This window comes from Alosa alosa, chromosome 12, assembly GCF_017589495.1.
Source record: "Alosa alosa isolate M-15738 ecotype Scorff River chromosome 12, AALO_Geno_1.1, whole genome shotgun sequence".
In the NCBI taxonomy this organism is placed as follows: Eukaryota; Metazoa; Chordata; class Actinopteri; order Clupeiformes; family Clupeidae; genus Alosa; species Alosa alosa.
The window spans coordinates 23,790,314-23,810,896 of NC_063200.1; the positions used below are offsets into that span (position 1 = coordinate 23,790,314).

Here is a 20,583-nt window from a genome sequence, read left to right on the forward strand (position 1 = left end):
GCAGAGATACACGACGAAACGCCGGGGAATCAAACATCGCCCCGCAGTATTTTTAGCCAGGGCAGCTATAACATGTTACATGTGGAGGGCTTCCATTCATGCAAGACACAGGCAAAGCAAAAAGATGGGTTACACCCCCAACATCACTTCCAGGTGTGCATCAACAGAGAAGCAGTAATGGATGTGGGAAGAACCACTATAGGCAAACCATGTTTACAGACAGACTTAATACAGGGAGGAAGTGGTTCAGCTTTACAATTGCGTCATCTGACATCCAGTCTGCACAAATACACACGCGCTTCAAAGTATCTTTCGTTGACATGCTTTGATTGAATGATTCTTTTTAAAGCTCAAGTCACTCTATAGAGTGAGTAAATGCCTAATTTGTTATTGATACATGCCATAAAACATGGCTGTAATTTGTAGTAGGCATGTATTGGGAAACAATGAGGAATTCCACAAGTGCAGGTTTGTCAGTCACTTCAGTTGCTTTGCCATGCTTCTAACTCTGGCAAGAGGATTAGACCTCCACAAAGCTGGGATCCAGTAGAAAGATGTTCAGAAAGTTTGTCTGATACACCCTCTCTTGATCATCAGCCACGCACACACACACACACACACACACACACACACACACACACACACACACACACACACACACACACACACACACACACACACCCCCAGAGCCACAGTTTTCTCAGTTTCTTTTTCTTGCCAAGGAGATGGTCCCGACCATTAATCGTAATTGCTGACTAGATGCATTTTTTGTATTGGTTGCCCTGGTCCAGAGCCCTTGGTAGAATACTCCCTGTTTGTTTAAATTGGTTTGCCTTTGCTTTCACCCCTGTGAATTTAAACAGAAAAAGGCATTTATATAATTTAGTTCTTCATTAATCATATTCCTTTGTCAAGCATGCTCAAAGGGCGTTGACTTTTGCCCCAGTAACTATTTTCCCACCACAATTTGATTTGCTCAAGCTATTCCAAATTACCACACAATGCAATGCGCAATTTAAAGCAATTGCTGTATGACAAATTTGAATCCAATTCAAGCACATGGACTATTACATCTAGGTATTTTGCGATTTAACAAACATTGTTGTTCGAGATTGCAGCTGTGCTTGCCAGGTGACTCACAGTTCAGTCCTCAGCTATGCTCTTTACTAGGAGAGTGATTTGCCCGTCGAGTTTTAAGACTAATCGGTAGTGCCTTTTTAAAGGCTGTTATATATTTCAGTGATATGCATATGATATTGCCATGTCATGGAAATTAGTTACAGAATCCAACAATACCAACCCCAACGACAACCTTGTAGTAAATATCAAATAAATAAATACCAAATAGGGATGCAGCAGAATGCATGCTGTGAAACAGCAGAATTCATAGGAATAATTTCGGTACCAGATTGGCTTTGCACTGGTGGGATATATGTATACACATACGTAGGGTCTCATCCATGCAGTCCATGCCAATATCCTGTAATTAATACCAAGCATGCAGAGACATCCTAGTGTCCCATGCAGAAGCTACAGGAAGCATCAGGAAATTACTTCACCTACTGTAGTTTTATGGCTTCTTCATGGGAAATGTAGTGTGTAATTCAAACACGAAATGATGCGCACAGCCACAGTATCACTGGAGCAGGCATATTTGTGCAGAGAGCCTCATTCATATAGGGTTTTTTAGTGGTCCCCACATGATATGTGCAGGCCAGAGTAATAAGTTTGGCTTGAACGTGAACGTAAATCAAGTGTTGGGGGGGAGTGAGTGACTCACCCTGATGTCTAACTCGGTGCCACCAAATTTCAAGGTCATGTTTGCCCACAAATGCCCCTGAAGGGGTTAAAATATGTTAGGCTAATGCAGCGTTTATTTTTTGTTTCACTGCTTGAGTGCAGAGAGGGGGGTAAAGAGGGGCACTGTTTTTTTTTCCTGTGTCGCGGCGGTTCCCAAGACTTTTCTTCCCAGGCTATCCAGGTCACCACGCCACCAGCCTTCAGGCACCGCCAGACGCAGCTCTTCATGCTTGTCACCTCGTTTTACGCATATCTGAAAATTCACGGGAGGTCCTAAGTGCTTTTACAGGTTTTCTTTTTTTTTTTTTTTTTTTACTTGGTCATCGAGGTCCCCTTCGATGACCGCTTAGTGCTCAGTGGCATTCTGAATTCTGAATCAGGCTCAGAATTCACAGTGCACCAGATGAGCTCATTCCGTAGCCAAGGCGGACTGATGCAATGGTGTAACGGTCGCGTCCAAAACATAACAAAGTAGCTTTACGCTATTATGCTGCCATTAAAGGCATAAAACAGCCACATTTAAATATATGAGTGTGTATGTGTGTGTCTGAGAGGTAGGCTCCGGGGAACTCAGGCTGTTCGTATATTTTTCAGTCGCCCACTGGTCCGAGCTGCGCCGAGAAACTGAAGCCGTTTTATTTCGTGGCGTTTTCTTTATGGCTCTGGCAAATAGTCCCGTATGAATGACCCTCCAGAGGGGGGCCTCGGGAGTGTTAACAAGCTTCTACATTTTCGGACGTGCCAGCCCTGCCCCCACCAACCCTAAGCCCTTAATATCTGTCCCACCCCCCACCTCCATATCTCTCAGGGTGCCCACAGCACTCTCGTCCCCCTCTCGTCTCCCCTCCTTGCCTCACCTCTCTCCCCAGGCCTGCGTTGTGCGTTGTCCCCTCTCCCTCTCGCTTCATGAGGCGGCTGTGGCGGAGCAGAGAGTGGGCCGACTCGGCCGGGCCGTTGCCAGGAGAGGAGCTGGCTGAAAGGGGAGAATCCTCCTGTGAAAGGGCGCGATTCAGTGGCGCGGGGGGTGCGAGTGCGCGCATACACCCGAACCCGCTGGCCGGCCGAGCCAAAATAATCAGATCAGCCACTCCGGGGACCCCAGGCTCCACACTGGAGCCTTTGTTGGGCCCCTCCACCCCACGCCCCCACCCACACCTCCTTCAGCCCCACTACAGGCTCCTCAGCCCAGGGTACCCCCAAGGCCCTGGAGGGGCGCGGAGGAGAAAGTAGGGTGAGGTTGGTTGAGATGGGTGTGTGTGTGTGGTGTGTTAAATGGAAAGTGGAGGGACCGTGTGCGAGTTGTGGATTGCATGGGACATCCTGTGAAACCCGGCTTTTCACACAGGTGAGATGCATTAATATGTCCGCAAATGTTGACCCGCCTAATGGAAAGTACACACGGGTGCTGCACACAGTTATCGTTTTCTCACTCTGTGATAGTGCACGGCATTTTCTCATGCCTCGACTAGCATGCGACTAGAGGCCCTCTCTGTTCAGGGGCGCGTGTCATTTTTATTGACACACAATGTAATGTATCCAAGGAAAACAGACGCGAGGAGTGGTTGTGTAAAGTGTGCAAAGTGGCTGGCAGATCTGAGCCAGCACATAAACTTAGTGACAGCCTGACGAGCCAGGTGTGGGCCGGGCTCAACTCGCGGACAATAATACTTTTGTCTCCATTTGTCCGTCGGTGTTAACGCTAATCATTTTGGCCGGTTGCCAAATCGCAACATCGCCCATTCATCTCTCCCCTCCATCTTTCCCTCAAGACCTTTTTTCCTTCTAGTTGCCAAGGTCAGCCTTCATATGCCTCTCAATCAATGCCCCAAGCGTTTTCCAGGAACGGGATGTTGTTGCATGTTTGGAGAGTCTGTGCATGTGTTGGAGGGAAAAAAAAGGCTGTAAATTACGTGTGATTTTACCCAAGCGCCTCTCTCTCTCTCCCTCTCTCTCGCTCTCTCTCCCCCCCCTCTCTCGCACTCTCTCGTACAGTTGAGAAATTATCTTGCAAAGTTTTTCCCTGACTGAAAGGCACTCAAGGAAGAGGGAAGAAAGTGTGTCCACGTTGTAAAACAAATCCCAACTGTATTACCTAAACAACGGAATGATAATTTGACATGGGAACAGCACTCTCGCTGTTGTTCTTGGCCCAGTGGCCCTGTGAGGGGCCATAACTTATCTGTCTTGGTCCTCAGAGCATGGATAAGGCACATTCCAAAGCACACATCCCCCTGGATAGGGCGCTGATAGTGGTCATTTAAGATGACTCACCAGGAAGTCAGTGACACCCAGCAATAATACGCCTGGTCATTCGATTAGCTTTGCATGTTAACACTGATGAGCTGAAATAACTGCTTTTCTCTGGCTGGTTGGACGTATTACCCTAATTCGGAAGACTTTGACATCAAAGACATTTGTTGCTGTGGTGCAAGCTGTAGAATCCAGACCATATTTTGCCCACGGGGTCCTTGGTTCGAATCCGACCCGCGGTCACTTCCCGATCCTACTCCCATCTCTTTCTTCCACTTCCTGTCCTCCATATCCTGTTGTGAATTAAATGTCATTATTACGTCACTCGGAACTTTTTCGTAGGCCGGAACTTATTGTTCAAGACACACACACACACACACACACACACACACACACAAAAACAAAAAACAAAACATGTATTCATTGGGACAGTGTGTGTTGCATCAAATGAAAATAGTACGAGGTGTGTTAACTGGTTCAACTGGTGACATATCAGCTGGATACTAAATGACTTTTACTATACTGAGCGCTATGAAGCTCAAGCTTACATGATATGCCTATTACTTCAGTTTATTTTTAGTTGACCACAGGCAAATTCAACATAGCAAGATTTATTGGAAATAAATGAACAGTCATTATGCTGTGTGTGTTTGTGTGTGTGAGTGTGCGAGAGAGAGTCACAGCTTTACTATTCAGACTGGCCTCCCCTTTGGCAGAGTGGGTGAGCCGTTGAGGTTGTGTGGAAACTGGCCATCATAAAAGTCCAGTCCAAAAGCAAAGCACACAGCACCCCACACATGGGGACTTTCACCGGGGAAGTGTTTATTTTTCATTAACTAAAAAGCTTACGTATGTGTCGCCAGAGCAGAAGCAAACCCCCCTAGAGGTGGACTGTGTAAACTAAACTGCCACCACCACACACACACACACACACACACACACACACACACACACACACTCCCCACCCGGTTGTGTTGCACGTCCACCATAGCGCCTGGGTGGTGAGAATTAGACTGGACATAGCTGGGCAGTCATCATAATCATCACAGCCTGCTCATTAATGCGCTAATGGTTGGGCCTGTAGGCGAATTTCACCTCGGGCCGGGCGGGCAGGCCCGCGCTGATGGGATGCAGTCTTACTATAGAGGCTGACCTCAGTCGAGCCAGATGTGCAGAGCAGAGAGCCGTCTCATAAACAGAGGGACAGGCGGGTCTGCACTTCCTCACTCCTAACTGATCTGATCTGGGGTCTCTGTGGTCGCTACTCATGAAGTTATTTATTCATCAGGATTGGGAAGAAGACAGAGTCTGATTGTAATTATGAATATCAATTGCAGGCAGAATTAAATACAGTATGCTTTTTCTGTCAGACCTGCTACACTGTGTGAATGGCTTCAAATAATCTCTAGCTGGAAAGAATGGTACTGTTATCAGCAATGTGTTGTAGGGTGATGAGCTGAAATGACTAAACCACACTTTGTGCTGGTGTAGTTTGTGAGCACTCTAGTGTTGTACAGGTATGCAATTAAGCAGTATACTTGTAATTACATCCGTCTGTACTGCAGTACTTAAACATCAATAAAGTCATCATCATCAACATCAAAGTTACAACTAATGACTTTATTACTGAGGAGCAGAATCTGAGATTTCAAGTAGATATGGAGGTAAATTCAGGGAAGCATCTCACTAGTTTCTCAAGTGTTATTGATGTTAATTTTCCAGTATGACTGTCTTATCTTTGGCACTGTAAAATAATTTTCCCTCCCGACGTTAGAAATCAAAGTTGAATTCCATTGTGCTCTGTTTAAAATCATTAATCAGAGCCATCTTAGAAAAAAATAATATGAACCTGACATATATGTGTGTAATATGTACCTGTGAAGTGTGGTTGGTGGATTGAGTAAAAATCCCCATCTCTACTACATTATCCGATTGCAGTATTTCAGCAATAGTCTGCTCTATGAGCTTGAGTCCAAGGTTGTGTCAGGTTAAAACTCCCTAACTGTTCTTTCTCTCTCTCTCTCCCTCCCTCTCTCCCTCTCTTCCTGCCTTCTCTGTTTTCCATCCAGCTGCAGACGTGACCCTATCTGAATCTGGGGAGATTGAGCCTGTGGCAGAGGCCCAGAGTGGAGGTCTACCGACGTCTGAAGGTAAAGTCCCCACAAGTCTCTACTCGCCCCCCTGCTGCCATTAAGTGTTAATTTACATGTTGATATGCATTTCTTCCAACAAGCCTGCTGGAACAGCTGAGCATCAGGGGGGAGGAGATAATGAGCAGTCATAACCTTTCTATTTTTACCTTGCTGAAGTTGAATTATAGTCTCCCCATAAGCCCTAGCCTGTACTGCCGTGGCAACCATTCAGACTTCCTGAATGGAATCCACTGGATGGAATCCTCTGGGAGGCTCTGGTGCATTTTTTTAGGCTTGGCCCATCTTCACCTCAGACGTTGATGCATGTGAGCCATTGTCAACAGTGCTTCAGGGTTCACACTTAGGATTACTGAGAAGTCAGGAGGCCGCTTATAAAGCAGAAATATAGCAGATTCGGTGTAAAAAAAACATGAAATGATGGTTGTGTTACAAGTGGTGGAATGAAGCCAAGCCATAAAGCTAAGGTGAGCTGAGGATCCAAGTCCCCTTCAGAAAAAAAAAAAAAAAAAAAAATACAGGGCTAGGTTTTCTGTGGGTGGAAGCTTGTTGAGAGAGAGGGGGAGGACGAGAGAGAAGGAAAAGGAGAGAGAACGAGGCACTCCTAGCTCTCAGCGATGGTTTTCTCTGTTCACAAGTTCTTATTTGCTGGGCATAACCTCAAAAAGACAAGTGGCCAAGCGGTGATGCGGAGTTTAAAGTGGTGCTGAAATGCTGACACTACCGGTCAGCGCCACACAAGCACACTGGAAACATCTGTTGAAAGGCATCGCCAGGAGTGTTTCAACATTTATTTCAGATTGCACTTCAGAAACTTATGAAGAGTTGCAGAGTAGGTTTTTTATCTTAATCGAACCCCCAGATGTCCTTGACTTCACATCTTTTCAAGAGAACCACTTTTTGGAATGGACCTTTGCTGTCTGGCTACCTTGGGATTGCTGCCCAAAATTTCCCTCTAAAAAAACTCCTACCCTTCAAACCCTTGCCTTCTTCCTAGCCCACCCCACCCCCACGCTTGACTGGGTCTCTGATTGCAAACCGAGGAAGCAATTATGCCAGAATAAAGCATTCGTCCTGATAGGACTCTCAACTCCCCTGCATCCTCTTTCCTGCACAATTTAGTGCTCCGGGGGCACTGCGGCAAAACCCAAAACGGTGCAATGTTACAGGCCCAAATTGTTAAGCACTGAGTGTATGGAAATGTATGTGCTTGGTAAAAATGGAATCTCAACTGTACGAAGGCCGACCTACACCAAGAACTGTAATGGTAAAAACTATAGTTTTAAGTATCACTTTATGTCATTAGAATGGCAATGTCCACACCGTATGCTAAGACATAGCGACATGAAGAACAAAATCAGGTGAACTTCAGAGAGCGAATTTAAAATGATAGAAACCTGACAACCAATAGAATTGTATAAATCACATTAATGGACATAATATATATTCTGGAGAGACTTCCCTTATCATTGGACAATGTGGACATATTGTTAGAGTTACAATTGTCTTTGTTCTTGGTGGAATGCTGCTGCAAGAGCTTTAAAACATGAAGCCAAGAATATGTTTCCGGAGAATGCCATTGAGTGGCAACCAGACAGAGCTGTTCTGGTCTGGTTTGTTGGTATTAACGTCCTAATAACATAATGATCATTTCAGAAAGTTCTGCTCCATTGGTCAAACGTCAAGCCCTATCGGAACTGGGGCTACTCTGGAGATTGCAGATTGAGTTGTGCGGCTTAAATGCTGTTCCAGAGCGGGGGGTGGGGGGGGGGCATGTTGCTTGCCTTGCATGCTCATGTGTGTACATAAATCAAGTCATAATTTCAGGAAAACCTACCACTTTCTTCATATGGGGCCTGGTTAATACTAGTGCCTGAAAATGGAATGCCAGGCCACAGAGAATTGTTTTTGTTGGCCATCAGAGTGCCGTGCGGGGAATAAACTAAGCAAGTAACAGTTTTTCTGAAGGACTGCAATCTTTGCGTCTGTTTGTTTTAAAACGAATGGTTAAAAAAAAGCACAGACATGTTTAAAAAAGCGAGGCCAACACCAAGCGAGGCTCCGATTGGGAGCGGCATGACGTTAACTCGACGATTGAGATCACTTGTTGGAGCATGGAGATTATGATCTCAGAATGTGTATAAGCATATGGCTTATGGTTGATTTAACTGCATTATGCCAGAAACAATCTTGTCAGGGTTTGTTGTTACTTGCGATTTGTACATAACAATGACACAGTATGTCATGTAACTCTGCATGAAGGCAAAAAGGGCCCAAAGCCATTGCACGGTTGAAGTAAGGTTACTACCGGACTTAATACTCATCAAGTTAAGTCAAGTTAGACATCCTTTCCCAGCAAAAGAATGGGGGCCAAGTCCAACACTCCCCACTCGATCGTCCACATCTCCTGAGTGCTTCAACACACACTCATTTTTACAGCTGAGTGTTGCTTGGCCCATCAAGAAGGGTGGCACCGGCTCAAGAGGAAGCAGAGATTTCGCTATACGGATCCCCCCTCGGGAGAGCGCGCCGAAATCAGTCAGCCGCCTCCTGCCTTGATATCCGATACGGCGTCCACGGTTCCGACAGGTAGCGCAGCGGTCCTTCTGGCCCCTGACCAGTATTGATGATGATGGATAAGTGCTCGGAGGATTCATAAATCACACGCTGTTTGGAGGAACTTGTAGGCCAGAAACGGCTGGAGATGTATTTTATTTCACTAGCTCAAGCTCGATAGTGAAGGCGGAAGGGTGGTGAGGTTGGGGCGGGTTGAGAGATTGTGGAAGGGGGATAGGAGCTGGCCAGAGAAGAAAAATGCCGCTCTCAGGTTTTGGTCTGTCGTATTTTTCAACCCTTTTTTGGGAGTAGATGCCATGAATGGAATGCATTCTTATTATTGTATTGCAGACCCCATTAATAAACTGTCATGCATCCGATATAGCGCTTCTAGGAAGAGAAAGCACTGTAGGCCTACACAGAGAAGCACATTTGGTTTGAAAAAATGGAGAGGACTTATTGCAACTTTCCACCACCAGGGATATAATGCTGTACACTTGAGCAAACACAGGAAAGGAGTAATGATGTACTTTTGCATGATGGATTTGTGAGAATCTGAAAAATACTGAAAACGATTTCCTGGATTTGGGACTGGTTTTTCCCTCCGTTCTCCCTAGCAAAACACTGAGGCTGAAAGTGCATTTATAAGGCCAGTCAGTGGCCAGCGCTTGGCCGTTCCGGGTTGGAGTGACTTGTCAACACTGGCTCCCTTTTTGTTGTTTATCGCCTCGGCCCCTGCCACACACACACACACACACACACACACACACACACACACACACACAAACAGCCCAAGAAAGGATGAGTGGTGCGCCCGGTGTTCCTGCATGCCAGCTGCCTCTGCTCCGAGGCTCGCTTGCCGGGGCGCCCCGGCGCATTCCGGACTGGCAGGGGCAGGAAACTCCAATTAAACCTGAAGATGGCAGCAGCATCAGCAGCAGTGTCGGCAGCGGTGGTGGTGGTGGTGGTGATGACATCAGCCTTTGAGTGTGCCTTCTGTGGTGAGGGCCCAGGCTTGCCGAGTTTCCATTGCGTAAGCGTTGTAAGTCGGGTGCTTCTCCGCTCACAGTCAGACCCTGTGCTATGCGGCAGAAAGCTCCTACCCTGTGTGTGTGTGTGTGTGTGTGTGTGTTTGCCTGTGTGAGTGTGTCTTTGTGTCTTCCTCACTGATATGACTGACAGTAATTCCTTAGCCAGTAACTATGGACACCAGCTTTTTAAACATGACCTACTGCCAGACTGTGTTGGTGATTAGCTTTGAAAATATCCTTCGTCTGTCACATGATATGGAGCCTAGCTTTCCTTTGTCTGTCACATTATATGCAGTCAAGGTAAGGATTTGCCTGTGTTTAGTATGTGGCTGTGTTTTCAAACTCTTGTCTTGACATAAAACACTAGATATTGTTGTAAGCAGAGACATCAAATTTAATGACAGGAAAAAACATGTTCATACAGATTATAGCTTGTGCTTATTTAAGAGCATCTGTGTGATTTGGATATTTTGGCCCAAGTCAGCGAACTGTGGTCTAGACGCTCTATCAGGCCGATGTTTGCAGTAAACAGACATCAGTTGATGAGGTGAGAGGTGCAAAGAGCCAGATAATGTTTAATGGCCTGTCTTGTTGGCCCTTACATGTTGTTTAATGCGGTTTCAATGCGGAGTCTAATTGCATTACAAGGCATCTGTTTTTTTTTATTTATTTATTTGCATTAGTCCTTCTTAACTCAAACCCCGTGGCACGGAGCAACTTAACTGAATCGAATCCCCTCACAAAGATGCTGTTTACGAGGGCGTTTGCTTGAATCGCTGCTCTTATGGCCACCAAGTAAGCCTTTAGCCTCTGGTGCTCGGTGTGGTTGCTGTTTGACGGTGGGGGGAGGACACTGGAGTGACTGAATTAGCTTGTAATTGGAGTATTGTTCCAGACAGGCCTTCTCTCCTGGCCCTGCTAATCGGCGGTGCTGCTTTCGATTAGCACGTGGAGCGTGCATGCGAGTTGTGGCTTGGCAACCAGGTAGCGACTTGGGCTCGCTTCCACGGCTGCAAAATTACAAGGCCAGCCCTCTGCTACATCTCTTAACCTTAGCTTGCCCCCTACGACTGGTATGTCCGGTGCAAAAGAAATAGGTTTGTGCCGTCATTACACAAATAAACCCATTGGTTGTGTTCACCCTGCCCTCTCGAAACACCTAAGCTAAACCTTCTGGGTAGTATCTTTCCACACGGAGAGTGTTGCGTCGTATTGACTTGGCAAGGGGCACTCCTCAGGGGCTCAAACAGACAGTGAACAGAGCTGTAACAGACCTGAAAATGGTCTAGAATGTGATTGAAGTGTGTGTGTATCCACTCTGACTGCACTGGGGGAGAAGCCTGTGTTTTGGTCGGGGTCGAGAGTCAGTGGGTTTGTGTGCCTGTAGCCTGCTGTGTGGTTTAAGGGCTGTTGATGAAGGGGGGGGCAGTCCTGTTGTGGTTGCGCCAGAGGCCCACTCGTCCCCCTCATTCCCCACACACAGTCTCTGGCCCCTTGACAGAGTGGAGCAGGAGCAGAGCTTGGGGGGAGGTCAGGGGCAATGGAGTGCCCAGGGAAGTCTGCCACTGGGATCCAGGTTGCGTTGCTGCTGCTGCAGCGAGGAGTGTTTTGCCCATGCCTGTGAGAACCTGCCCCTGACAGCAGACTCGATCGCATTCAGAGAATGCATCTCTCTTTCATTTTCATTCTCACTCCTTCTTTTTTCTTTTCTTTTTTCGATCTCCTGTCTGTCTTTCTCCCTTCTTTCTTTTTTATCACCTTCATCTCTAGCCTTTTTTCTTACTTTCTTACATGCTTGGTCAACTCGTTTTTCTTCTCTCTCTCTCTCTCTCTCTCTTCTTGTCTTACTCTGTTGCCCCTTCTCCCTCTTTCCCTTGTTTCTCTCCCCATTAGCAGGGCCCTCTGTTGCCAAAACAGCCTTGTCTTTTATTTCTCTTTCCCTCTTGCACTCAACTTGCCCTCGTTTCACCAAGGTGCATAGTTCTGCCCCCCTCCCTCTCCCTCCCTCTCCGCCAACACCACCAGCCAACACTCCCCCACTCTCCTCTAGCTCTCACTCCAGATCAGTATCAGAGTGTGTGGCTCTGTCTTGAAGTGATGCACGTCCTATCAACGTTCCCCTATCGTACCCGTAGTGACTCTTTACCTCAGTGAAATACTTCAAAGGGCCCACGACGGCTTGTCTCCTTGACCTGTTGTTCTTCCACTTTCATGCGTGAACTGTCCTCTTTACGAGATGTTCTTGTGAGAGTGAAAGCTTATCGCATCAGTGGCAAATGTATTATATGTCCATTGATTCATATGGAAACAATGTATGGGAAATCAAATATGGGAATACAGTTTCCTACGCCGTGGATCTGGTCTTCCTATGCAATTTAAAGCTGGAATAGATAAATAGGACTTTAAAAAAAACATTTGGGTGTGTGTGTGGAGGGGTGGGGTGGGGGGTTACACAGCACATGGATGGCTTTTACACAATACATGGAGTTAGAAAAAAGCCTTGAGCACAAAATCAGCTTCCAAAGGCTGTTTCTACTACATGTCACAATCTAATTCAGTTCAAATATGGAACCACTGTTCGAACCACATGCACGCATTTGGCCTGCACTTCCAAAAATATGGAAGTGCAACCCCTAAACAGCTTACAGCTCTGAAAAAAGCAAGGTTGGACATGAAACTGAGGGAGGGAAAAATAAGTGGAGCAGTCCACATCTGACCCAGCCACGTTGGACTGCATGCCTGGCTGATAGGACTTGGCTCCCTTCAGTGGGCTATCTGAGGGCAGTGTGTTTGTTTGGGACCCGTCTGGGTCTGGCCAGTCAGAAGCCATGAGCTCACGCCGCCCGCCACCCTAGGGTCGAGAGACTGTCCAGGACCCTAACCACTCCTCTCTTCTCCTCCCCCCTCTCTGTCTGTTTCTCCCTTTTTCTCCCCTCCCCCCCCCCCTCTCTCTGTCTGTTGCTTTCTCTCTCTCTCAGACCCCACTTCACCTCCTTCCCCCCTCTATCTCTCACTTACACACAACTACACACTCACTTTTTTCTCTTCCCTTTTCTCTCCTCTCTGTCTGTCTCTCTCTCTCTCTCTCTCTCAAACACACATGTACATACTCCCTCTCTTCCCTTCTCTCCTCTCTCACTCACTCACTCACACACTCACACCACACACACACACTTTCCCTGTGGTCACCTTGTGTTGTTGCATTCCTCACCTTGGCCAAGGTGCCATGTCACACTTCCTTGTGAGCAACAGGGAAAGGTTACAGAGGTGACCCTGCTCCAGAAACAAACACACACACACACACACACACACACACAGTGTGGACTTGCTTCCCAACGTGGGCATATTGAGGTTATTTCATTTCATGCCAAAAAGTTTTTTTTTCTTTAAAGATAATTTTCTTCACAGGATGTTATTTTGCATTTGCAGCAGTGAAACATCAGGAAAACAATAAACCGTTTTCACAAAATACCCAAAATTACAGTAGATATATATATTTAGGGGCTGAAATTACTATTATCTTCATGTTTTACTGAGTGACTTTTTGGCCACATTTTGCCACTGAATCAGTCTGGCAAGTCCTCCTGCCAAACTTCTTGTTGCAAAACTCCCTCTGCACCACTGTCTCTGCAGTCTCAAAATAAAAATCTAAGCTTCTGGGTTTCCGACTGCTTGTGTATGTTGAAGGTTCCAGTCCTGTCACATCATTAATGATGGTTTTCAGAAGAAGGTTAGGGATCTGACAGAGAGTATGTGTAATGCAAACTTCTCTCTCTCTCTCTCTCTCTCTCTCTCTCTTTCTCTTTCCTCTCTCTCACACTCTCTCTCTTTCTTTCTCTCTCCTCTCTCTCTCACGCGCTCTCTCTCTCGCTCTCTCTCTCTCACGTGCGTGCGCTTCCCTACTGAGCTTGGTAATGGGCCCTGTACCCAAATATTCAATTTGCTGAAACTCAACCCCGCAAACAAAGCCGTGCTGACGGCTAACATGGTGAGCATCAGGGGAGTCTCCTAGCCAAAATCAACAGGCCTCTCGGGGCTATCTCACACACACGTGTGTGTGTAGAGAATGAGTCGCGGTGGGAGGGGTGGAATGAAGGGGTCAGAAAGGCCGGGCCAACGAGGGGTTAGCAGCGCGGGAGCTTGCCGTCTCTTCTCCCAGGGAAGGTGAGGAGAGGGAGAGAAGCCGAGCCAGCCGTTACTTCAACCAGATGTAGCGCAGCAGCAGGCAGAGAGAGAGAGAGAGAGAGAGAGAGAGAGAGAGCGTCTGGCCTCCTCACCACCGCCCTGCTCGACTGCCGGGGTTCAGCAGTTCAGCCGGGATTAGGCCTTCAAACGCCCGGGGGTCAGCTCCCTGGCAGCCAGACCTCGGACCAGTCAGCCTGTGTTTATCTCACCCCCCCCCCGTCCCCAACCACCACCATCACCCCCACCCTGCCCTGTCTGAACAAGACACAGCTGGAGGGGACAGAGAGCTGGGGAGGAGGAGGAGGAGGAGAACAGGGGGTGGGGGTGGGAGAGGCGCTTATAGGCTACACACAGACAGGAAGTCGGCACGCTGCTCTTGGCCTGAGAAGTGCCAGAGCTCATAGCAGTTGGTTCTGGTTATGGCCAACAGACAGAAGCAGTGGACTGTTGTCAGCAGTGGCTGTAGTTTATTCCCTCGTTTGTAGTTGTGCATTTCAGAGTTGGCATTCATCATGTCACAACAGTTTTTTTTTTGCAGTTTCAAGACATTATGCCAACAAAGTCAGCTGAAATCGGACCTACAGGATGTTCATTTGAACACTGTGTAAAACTAGCCCACTTGTCTTGTGAAGGGCCCATACAAGTCCAAGTGTGTGATTGACATGGGAGCGGGAGTTTTGGAATGCATGGTAGCCATGTTGATACTTTGTGACCTCAGCACTGACCTTTGACCCCCCCCCCCCCTCCTCTCCCCCTCACCTTCTGACCCTCCTGCAGACCTGTTCTTGGAGTTTGTGGAGCAGCCGAGCAACATCACCCATATGCAGGGCCAGACGGCGACGCTCTACTGCAAGGTGGCGGGCAAGCCGTGGCCTTCCATCCGCTGGCTGAAGAACGACGCCCCCGTGGTGCAGGAGCAGGGGCGCATCTCCATCCGCAAGACCGAGAGCGGCTCCAAGCTGCGCATCCAGGACCTGGACACCACCGACACGGGCTACTACCAGTGTGTGGCCACCAACACCCTCAAGGTCATCACCGCCACGGGAGTGCTCTACGTCCGACTCGGTAAGCAGACCTTCCCTCAAATGTGTGGAGAGTTGTTTTATGTGCTTCTCTGGGCTTTATTAGAATTTTCAGTAGATGGACTGATTCCATTTTATTATTGTTTGGGTTTTGAGCCATTGAATCCATGGCATTGGGAGTACTGTGGGATTCAAATTTGAGATGAGATGAGTGATGTGTCTTTATTTTTATGTGTAACCACATCTTGGCATTCCTTAAAAACCAAAATAATGACATTACTGGTTAAAACTCATTTCAGTTTCTTGTTGGTGCATTCTAAAACATAGTGTTTGCTTCATAGTTAAGTATTTGGTTGCTGTATTTTTAGTCAAACTGGAGTGGTGGGACATTAACCTCCACTTATTGTTATCCCTGAGGAGACATGAGCTAACCGGCTCAAGTAGATGACCACTGACTCCAGGCATTCTCTCTCTCTATCCAGACTGTTCTGCTGTGGCTTAAACAGCCATTTCATTTGTGGAGAAACTCTCTTTTTCTGCCCATCACGTTCATGGGCACAATCCATTTATTCTCAGTGTGCTGTAAAAAAAAAAATATAAAAAAAAAAAACGACAGCGTATCCCTCATATTTTCTTTCCTGTCCGGCTATTTGAGGTTATTATGTGGCGAGCTTGCCGGTCTGCTGGAACTGAAGCCACACTGTTTCACGGGGGCTATATGCACAAAAACCTCCGCCTGGCATCCCCTCTAGATTTATTGGAGGGTACCCGTATAAATCTCTCCATTCTCCCGCAACGCAACTCAGGGGCACAGGCTACAAACTTTCTCAATGTTCCTTCTCAGAAACGTTGGTTCCTGGAAGGGGAAGAGAACGAAATTAAGTCAAACAAAACAACATTGTGCGCACACGGCCGAGAGGCTAAAGTCCCGTATTGGCCGTCGAGGACGTCTGACAGGTTTAGTAGGATGTCACGGTGAAGGCATGGTGCTTTTCGTTTCCCCCCCCGCCTGAAAAGTAATCTTGATGTAATAATAGTAGGCCACTCTTAAGGATCCTGATGGAAGGTTTCGTTTGCCATCGAGTTTGATCCTGTGAAGGGGAGATAATATTCAGTCTCTCGGCGAAGTCAGGGTCGGGCCCTTTGACATGAGCCGTTTGTCATCTTGTCTCAAATGAAGCGGACATCTTGTAACGATCGGTACTGCGGCGCGATTAATGCGAAAAGCATATGCAAGGTAATGAGCTTTTAGGCTGTGGAATGGAACATGAGGCAAGTCAGCCTTTTCAGAAGAGTTTTTTATTTTTATTTAGAAAGCACACTTGAATCTATGAAATGCTCTGTCTTCTGGATGTGTTGACATTGTGCTGTCATCCAATTGCTGTCATATGATGGCAGGTCATGAAAGGTTAATGTGAACAATATTCTTAGTGTTGATAAATGAATAGGATATTGAAGACTGTGTGACATCATGGCAGTTATTCGGTGGTTGGTACAGAAATACTCACAGTCTCTATTTTCTTTTACAGGACAGTCTCCAACACCTGGCACAAATGACCCGTAAGACATTTCTTTTTTATTTATTTTGTTATATAACAGCTGACTCTCCTTTCTATCTTTTCTTTCTTTCTTTCTTTCTTTCATTCTTTCTTTCTTTCATTCATTCTTTCATTCTTTCTCTTCTGGTCTTCCTTGACGAATCGTGCCACTGCACCCTGCCACTACCCTCCCGTAGTGAGCGATCCATGCCCACCACCGCTTTCCTCTTCCTCTGGCATGGTCAGCACAGAGGAAGAGGAGAATGGGTGTCTTCATCATGTCATGATGAAGCTGAATGGTTTTCTCCTTAGGGGATCTGAACAGCTGGTTCTAGCTGTTTAGTCAGAGATCCAGACAGTCTAAAGGAATGCTGATTCATTGCTCTTTTCCTGTAGGTGACGTTATTGGTTTATCAGTGCGTCATCTGCAACAACTTAACTGGCTTAAAGCCTCATCAATTTACACATGTGAGCTTAGCTCAAGGTTAGCACAGATAAAAGTAAAGTATAAAGTTGTTTATAGATGTGCCAGAACATTCACAACACAGCCAATTGAGAGAGTTCAAGGCCTATAATTACTTAATGACGACAAACATTAAGACATTACTTTGGAAACCAACAGAAAGGAAAATACCAAAGATTTTAGGATGTTAAACTGCAGTGGGGTAAAGGATCTCCTCGTCTCTTTGATAATCTCTTCGTAAGCTTTGTCTTTGGCCAAACAGAAAGGAAAATACCAAAGATTTTAGGATGTTAACCTGCATCGGGGTAAAGATTTTAGGATGTTAAACTGCATTGGGGTAAAGATTTAAGGATGTTAAACTGCATTGGGGTAAAGATTTTAGGATGGGTAAAGGTTCTCCTTGTCTCTTTGATAATCTCTTCTTAAGCTTTGTCTTTGTCTTTGTTTTGTTTTTCTCTCACCCTTAGTGGCTCTCAGGGTTGCTTAGCATGCAGTCTCATCCTCTCGCTCCCAACTCCCAAATCCCCTCTTTCTCTTCGGCTCCTCTTGTCTGTGAGGAAATAAACTGATGGGCCACTCTTCTTTCTCCTGCTCTCTCAACCATTCTGCTACTGCTAAATACTTGTTGCTCTTGGTCATGGAAATCTTAACAGAGGAAAGAGAGAGACAGAGAGAGAAAGAGAGAGAGAGATAGAGAAAGAGAGAGACAGAGAAAGAGTGATGTAGAGATGGTGAAGGGGGAAAGAGAGCGAGAGAGATGCTCAGGAGAGAGAGCAAAGGATGGAAGGAGTGGGGTCACCAACATGGGGACAAGGACCTCTGTAGGTGCAGCCCCCGGTAAGGTAGACCTGTCTACGTTGTTTTGATTTGCCTGGGAACAAAAGCCCCATTCTGGCACAGGCTTGGGGCTTTTTTTTTTTCTTTTTTTTTTTTTTTGCCTAATTTCCCAGCACAGCCCCGGAGAGCTGCTGGCAGTCACCCCCAGTTTAGGAACGACAGCGCGAGGCGGGGTCTGTAATTGTTCCTTCCCCCAAGTCAAAATAAATACTGCCATGTCTGACAGGGGCGTTCAGACTGACTAGCCACCCAGCCTTCTTGGATGGTGATGAAGAGAGGGAGCAGACTGATATTATAAGAGAGAAAGAGAGGGAGGGAGAGAGAGAGAGATTTTTGTGAAGGGCCTTTTTATAGACTTTGGACACACAAATCATTATCTGGAGGTTTCTTGCTAAGTGCTGGCGTTGCGCAGTGCAGCTCGTTGGGGTTTGCGGATGGTGGAACCCACAGTGATTTAATAGCGCCTCCCTGCCTGAAGCTTAAAACGGCCCCGATGCGATTCCTGCGCTTTGGTTCATTTTCAAATCGTTTTCCAGTTTGTGGAGGGATGTCTCAAGTTCCACTCGAGGATGGAGCCCAAAGGAGTCAGGATCAGTCTGTCTGTCTTTTTTTTCACGGCCAGTTCGTAACAGAATAGTAAAAGTAAAAGCTTTGTGCTTTTATGTGGATTTCATGAGCTTAGGAAACTGGAACGATATTGGTATCTGAAGCAGTCTGTGAGGAAGATGCAGCGAGATTTACTGTGAAGTGTGTGTGTGTGTGTGTGTGTGTATGTGAGTGCATGTGCTTCTCTGAAGAAGTCCCAGACAGCCAGTGGTCACACGGTGTCCTGCAGTGGCGCGACCAGAGGGCGCCGTCCACCGCTGGGCTAGCCCTTCCCTCACCCCCGACGATAAGGCCTGAGAGGCCCGAGGTTGGCCAGTGTTAGGGACCGTCTGAGAGGGTGACTGACGGCCCCCTGATAGTGGGGTTTCCATGACGTCAGTCCCCCTGGGCGACCGGAGTCCTTAGACGGCCAGGTCACTCTGGGATTAGGCCTGCTGTCATAAATTCCTTGCTTTGAGGAATGCTTTTGTATATTTGAATGGCTTTTTTGGGTCTTTTATCTGTCTATCAGTGTCTTTGCCGTAGTTCTTTTACTCTAAGTGACTGTCCTTTTGTGTGTGTGTGCCCATGACTGTAAAAAACAATGGAAAGTCTGCGCTTAGTTAAAAGATTCAACCAAATATGGTGAATTCTGGGTGGAATTCTGTTTATCATGCATGTTCTGGCTCCAATTTAGTTAATTTGGCCAAATTTTGGTTTATTTTATTTAGAACACAAGTGCGTAACGCCATGCTGTCCATGTTTTCTACCGTCATTGGTGTGCACACATGAAAGGGAGAGCGTGATATGGACAAGAGTTTCAGATATACAACACAGTACAGTGCTTATAAACAGTGATCTTTCTCCTCCTGAGTTGTCCATGAATCCCATCTCTCCCAAAACAAAAAGACCCCATCATTGATCTGAACATTTGGCATCCCAGTGCTGTTATGAGTTAATGATCGCCATCTAGTGGCTAATCTTATGAAACACAAAACTTGTAATTTCAGAGCACTCCATGAAAAGAGGAGTAGACCATCAATCATAAACTTCTACCCTGGTGGAGGTTATATATAAGCTAAGAACCTAATCTGAATTGTGCCTTCACTTCTTCACTGGTGTTTTCAGCCGCTAATTACAGCCCAAGTGGGATGCCAGACTACCGTCCCTGACTTCCTTTAGTATACGTGCCGTATGCCAAATCTCTCCCATGCGACCTCTGATTTAAGTGCATCGTTTTGGAAGCCAAGTCATTTTATCTGTCAACTCGCCCATGTGTAGAATGATGTGTTGTCACACTTGTTTTTGTAAGCACGTTTAATTTCCCTCAGAAGAGCAAGCACTGTTTTAAGTGTACTTTTTTTGCTCATGATTCCTTCAGATTCCTATCCTTTTAATGTGAACTTTTCTACCCACCTTGCCAAGGCCCTGTGATCTTTATTGAGCTTCCCAGCAATTAGCCTAGCTTGTTAGTGCAGACTTTAACTGGTCTCTCCCCCTTGCGCTCTCCCTTTGGCTGAAAGCGTTAAAAAGTTCTGAGGAGGAAATATCTCACCAAGCTCTCAAAGACTAGGAACTTTTACAATATGGCCCCCACCCTCCCCCGAAAACCCTTGGCACAAAGATCTATAGCTTGTCAGAAATATTCTTATTTACACGTTCGCGGTTGAAACTGAAACCACTTTCAGGGTGTGCATAGATGGACCGTTTGGTGTGAGTGGGTATTTGGTTTGGGGCTATACTGCAGCACATATCATAAATCTTTTGGACAGGCTACTCGTGATCTAATTAAGGCTTATCTGAATATTTTGGGGTGCATTTTACCATGTTGTGTTGCTCAACATACTCAACCAACACAGAGCTTGAGGGAAGGGGACCTGTGTTGTGTTTGCTCAACAACAAATTTTAATGGAACAAATCCATCTGCAAAATGTCAAAGCCTTACTATACGGTTGACAGTTTGTTCAATGGGGACCTTCTAAAATTGAACGCACAGATGTTTTCTCTGTCATTTCCCTATCTTTCTCTTTCTTACTCTTTTTTTTTGTGAACAGACAAAAAATGTTGTCATATTGTTTCCAACATCTTCATCAGTAATTCTATTACTGCAAAACATCTGTGCTGGAACAAAATGTCTGCTCAAACCTTGAAGAAAGCAAATCAAGA

The 20,583-nt window shown here is 46.4% G+C and overlaps 1 protein-coding gene across 1 annotated transcript in view; it reads left to right on the forward strand.

Moving 5' to 3' along the window:
* ror2 (receptor tyrosine kinase-like orphan receptor 2) overlaps positions 1–20,583 on the forward strand; it is a 70,067-nt gene that overhangs the window by 36,958 nt on the left and 12,526 nt on the right. Inside the window, exons 2-4 of the mRNA XM_048259522.1 lie at positions 6,120–6,200; positions 14,750–15,037; positions 16,524–16,554. Of these exons, the coding sequence (XP_048115479.1) occupies positions 6,120–6,200; positions 14,750–15,037; positions 16,524–16,554 (400 nt within the window). The remainder of the gene's footprint in view (positions 1–6,119; positions 6,201–14,749; positions 15,038–16,523; positions 16,555–20,583) is intronic.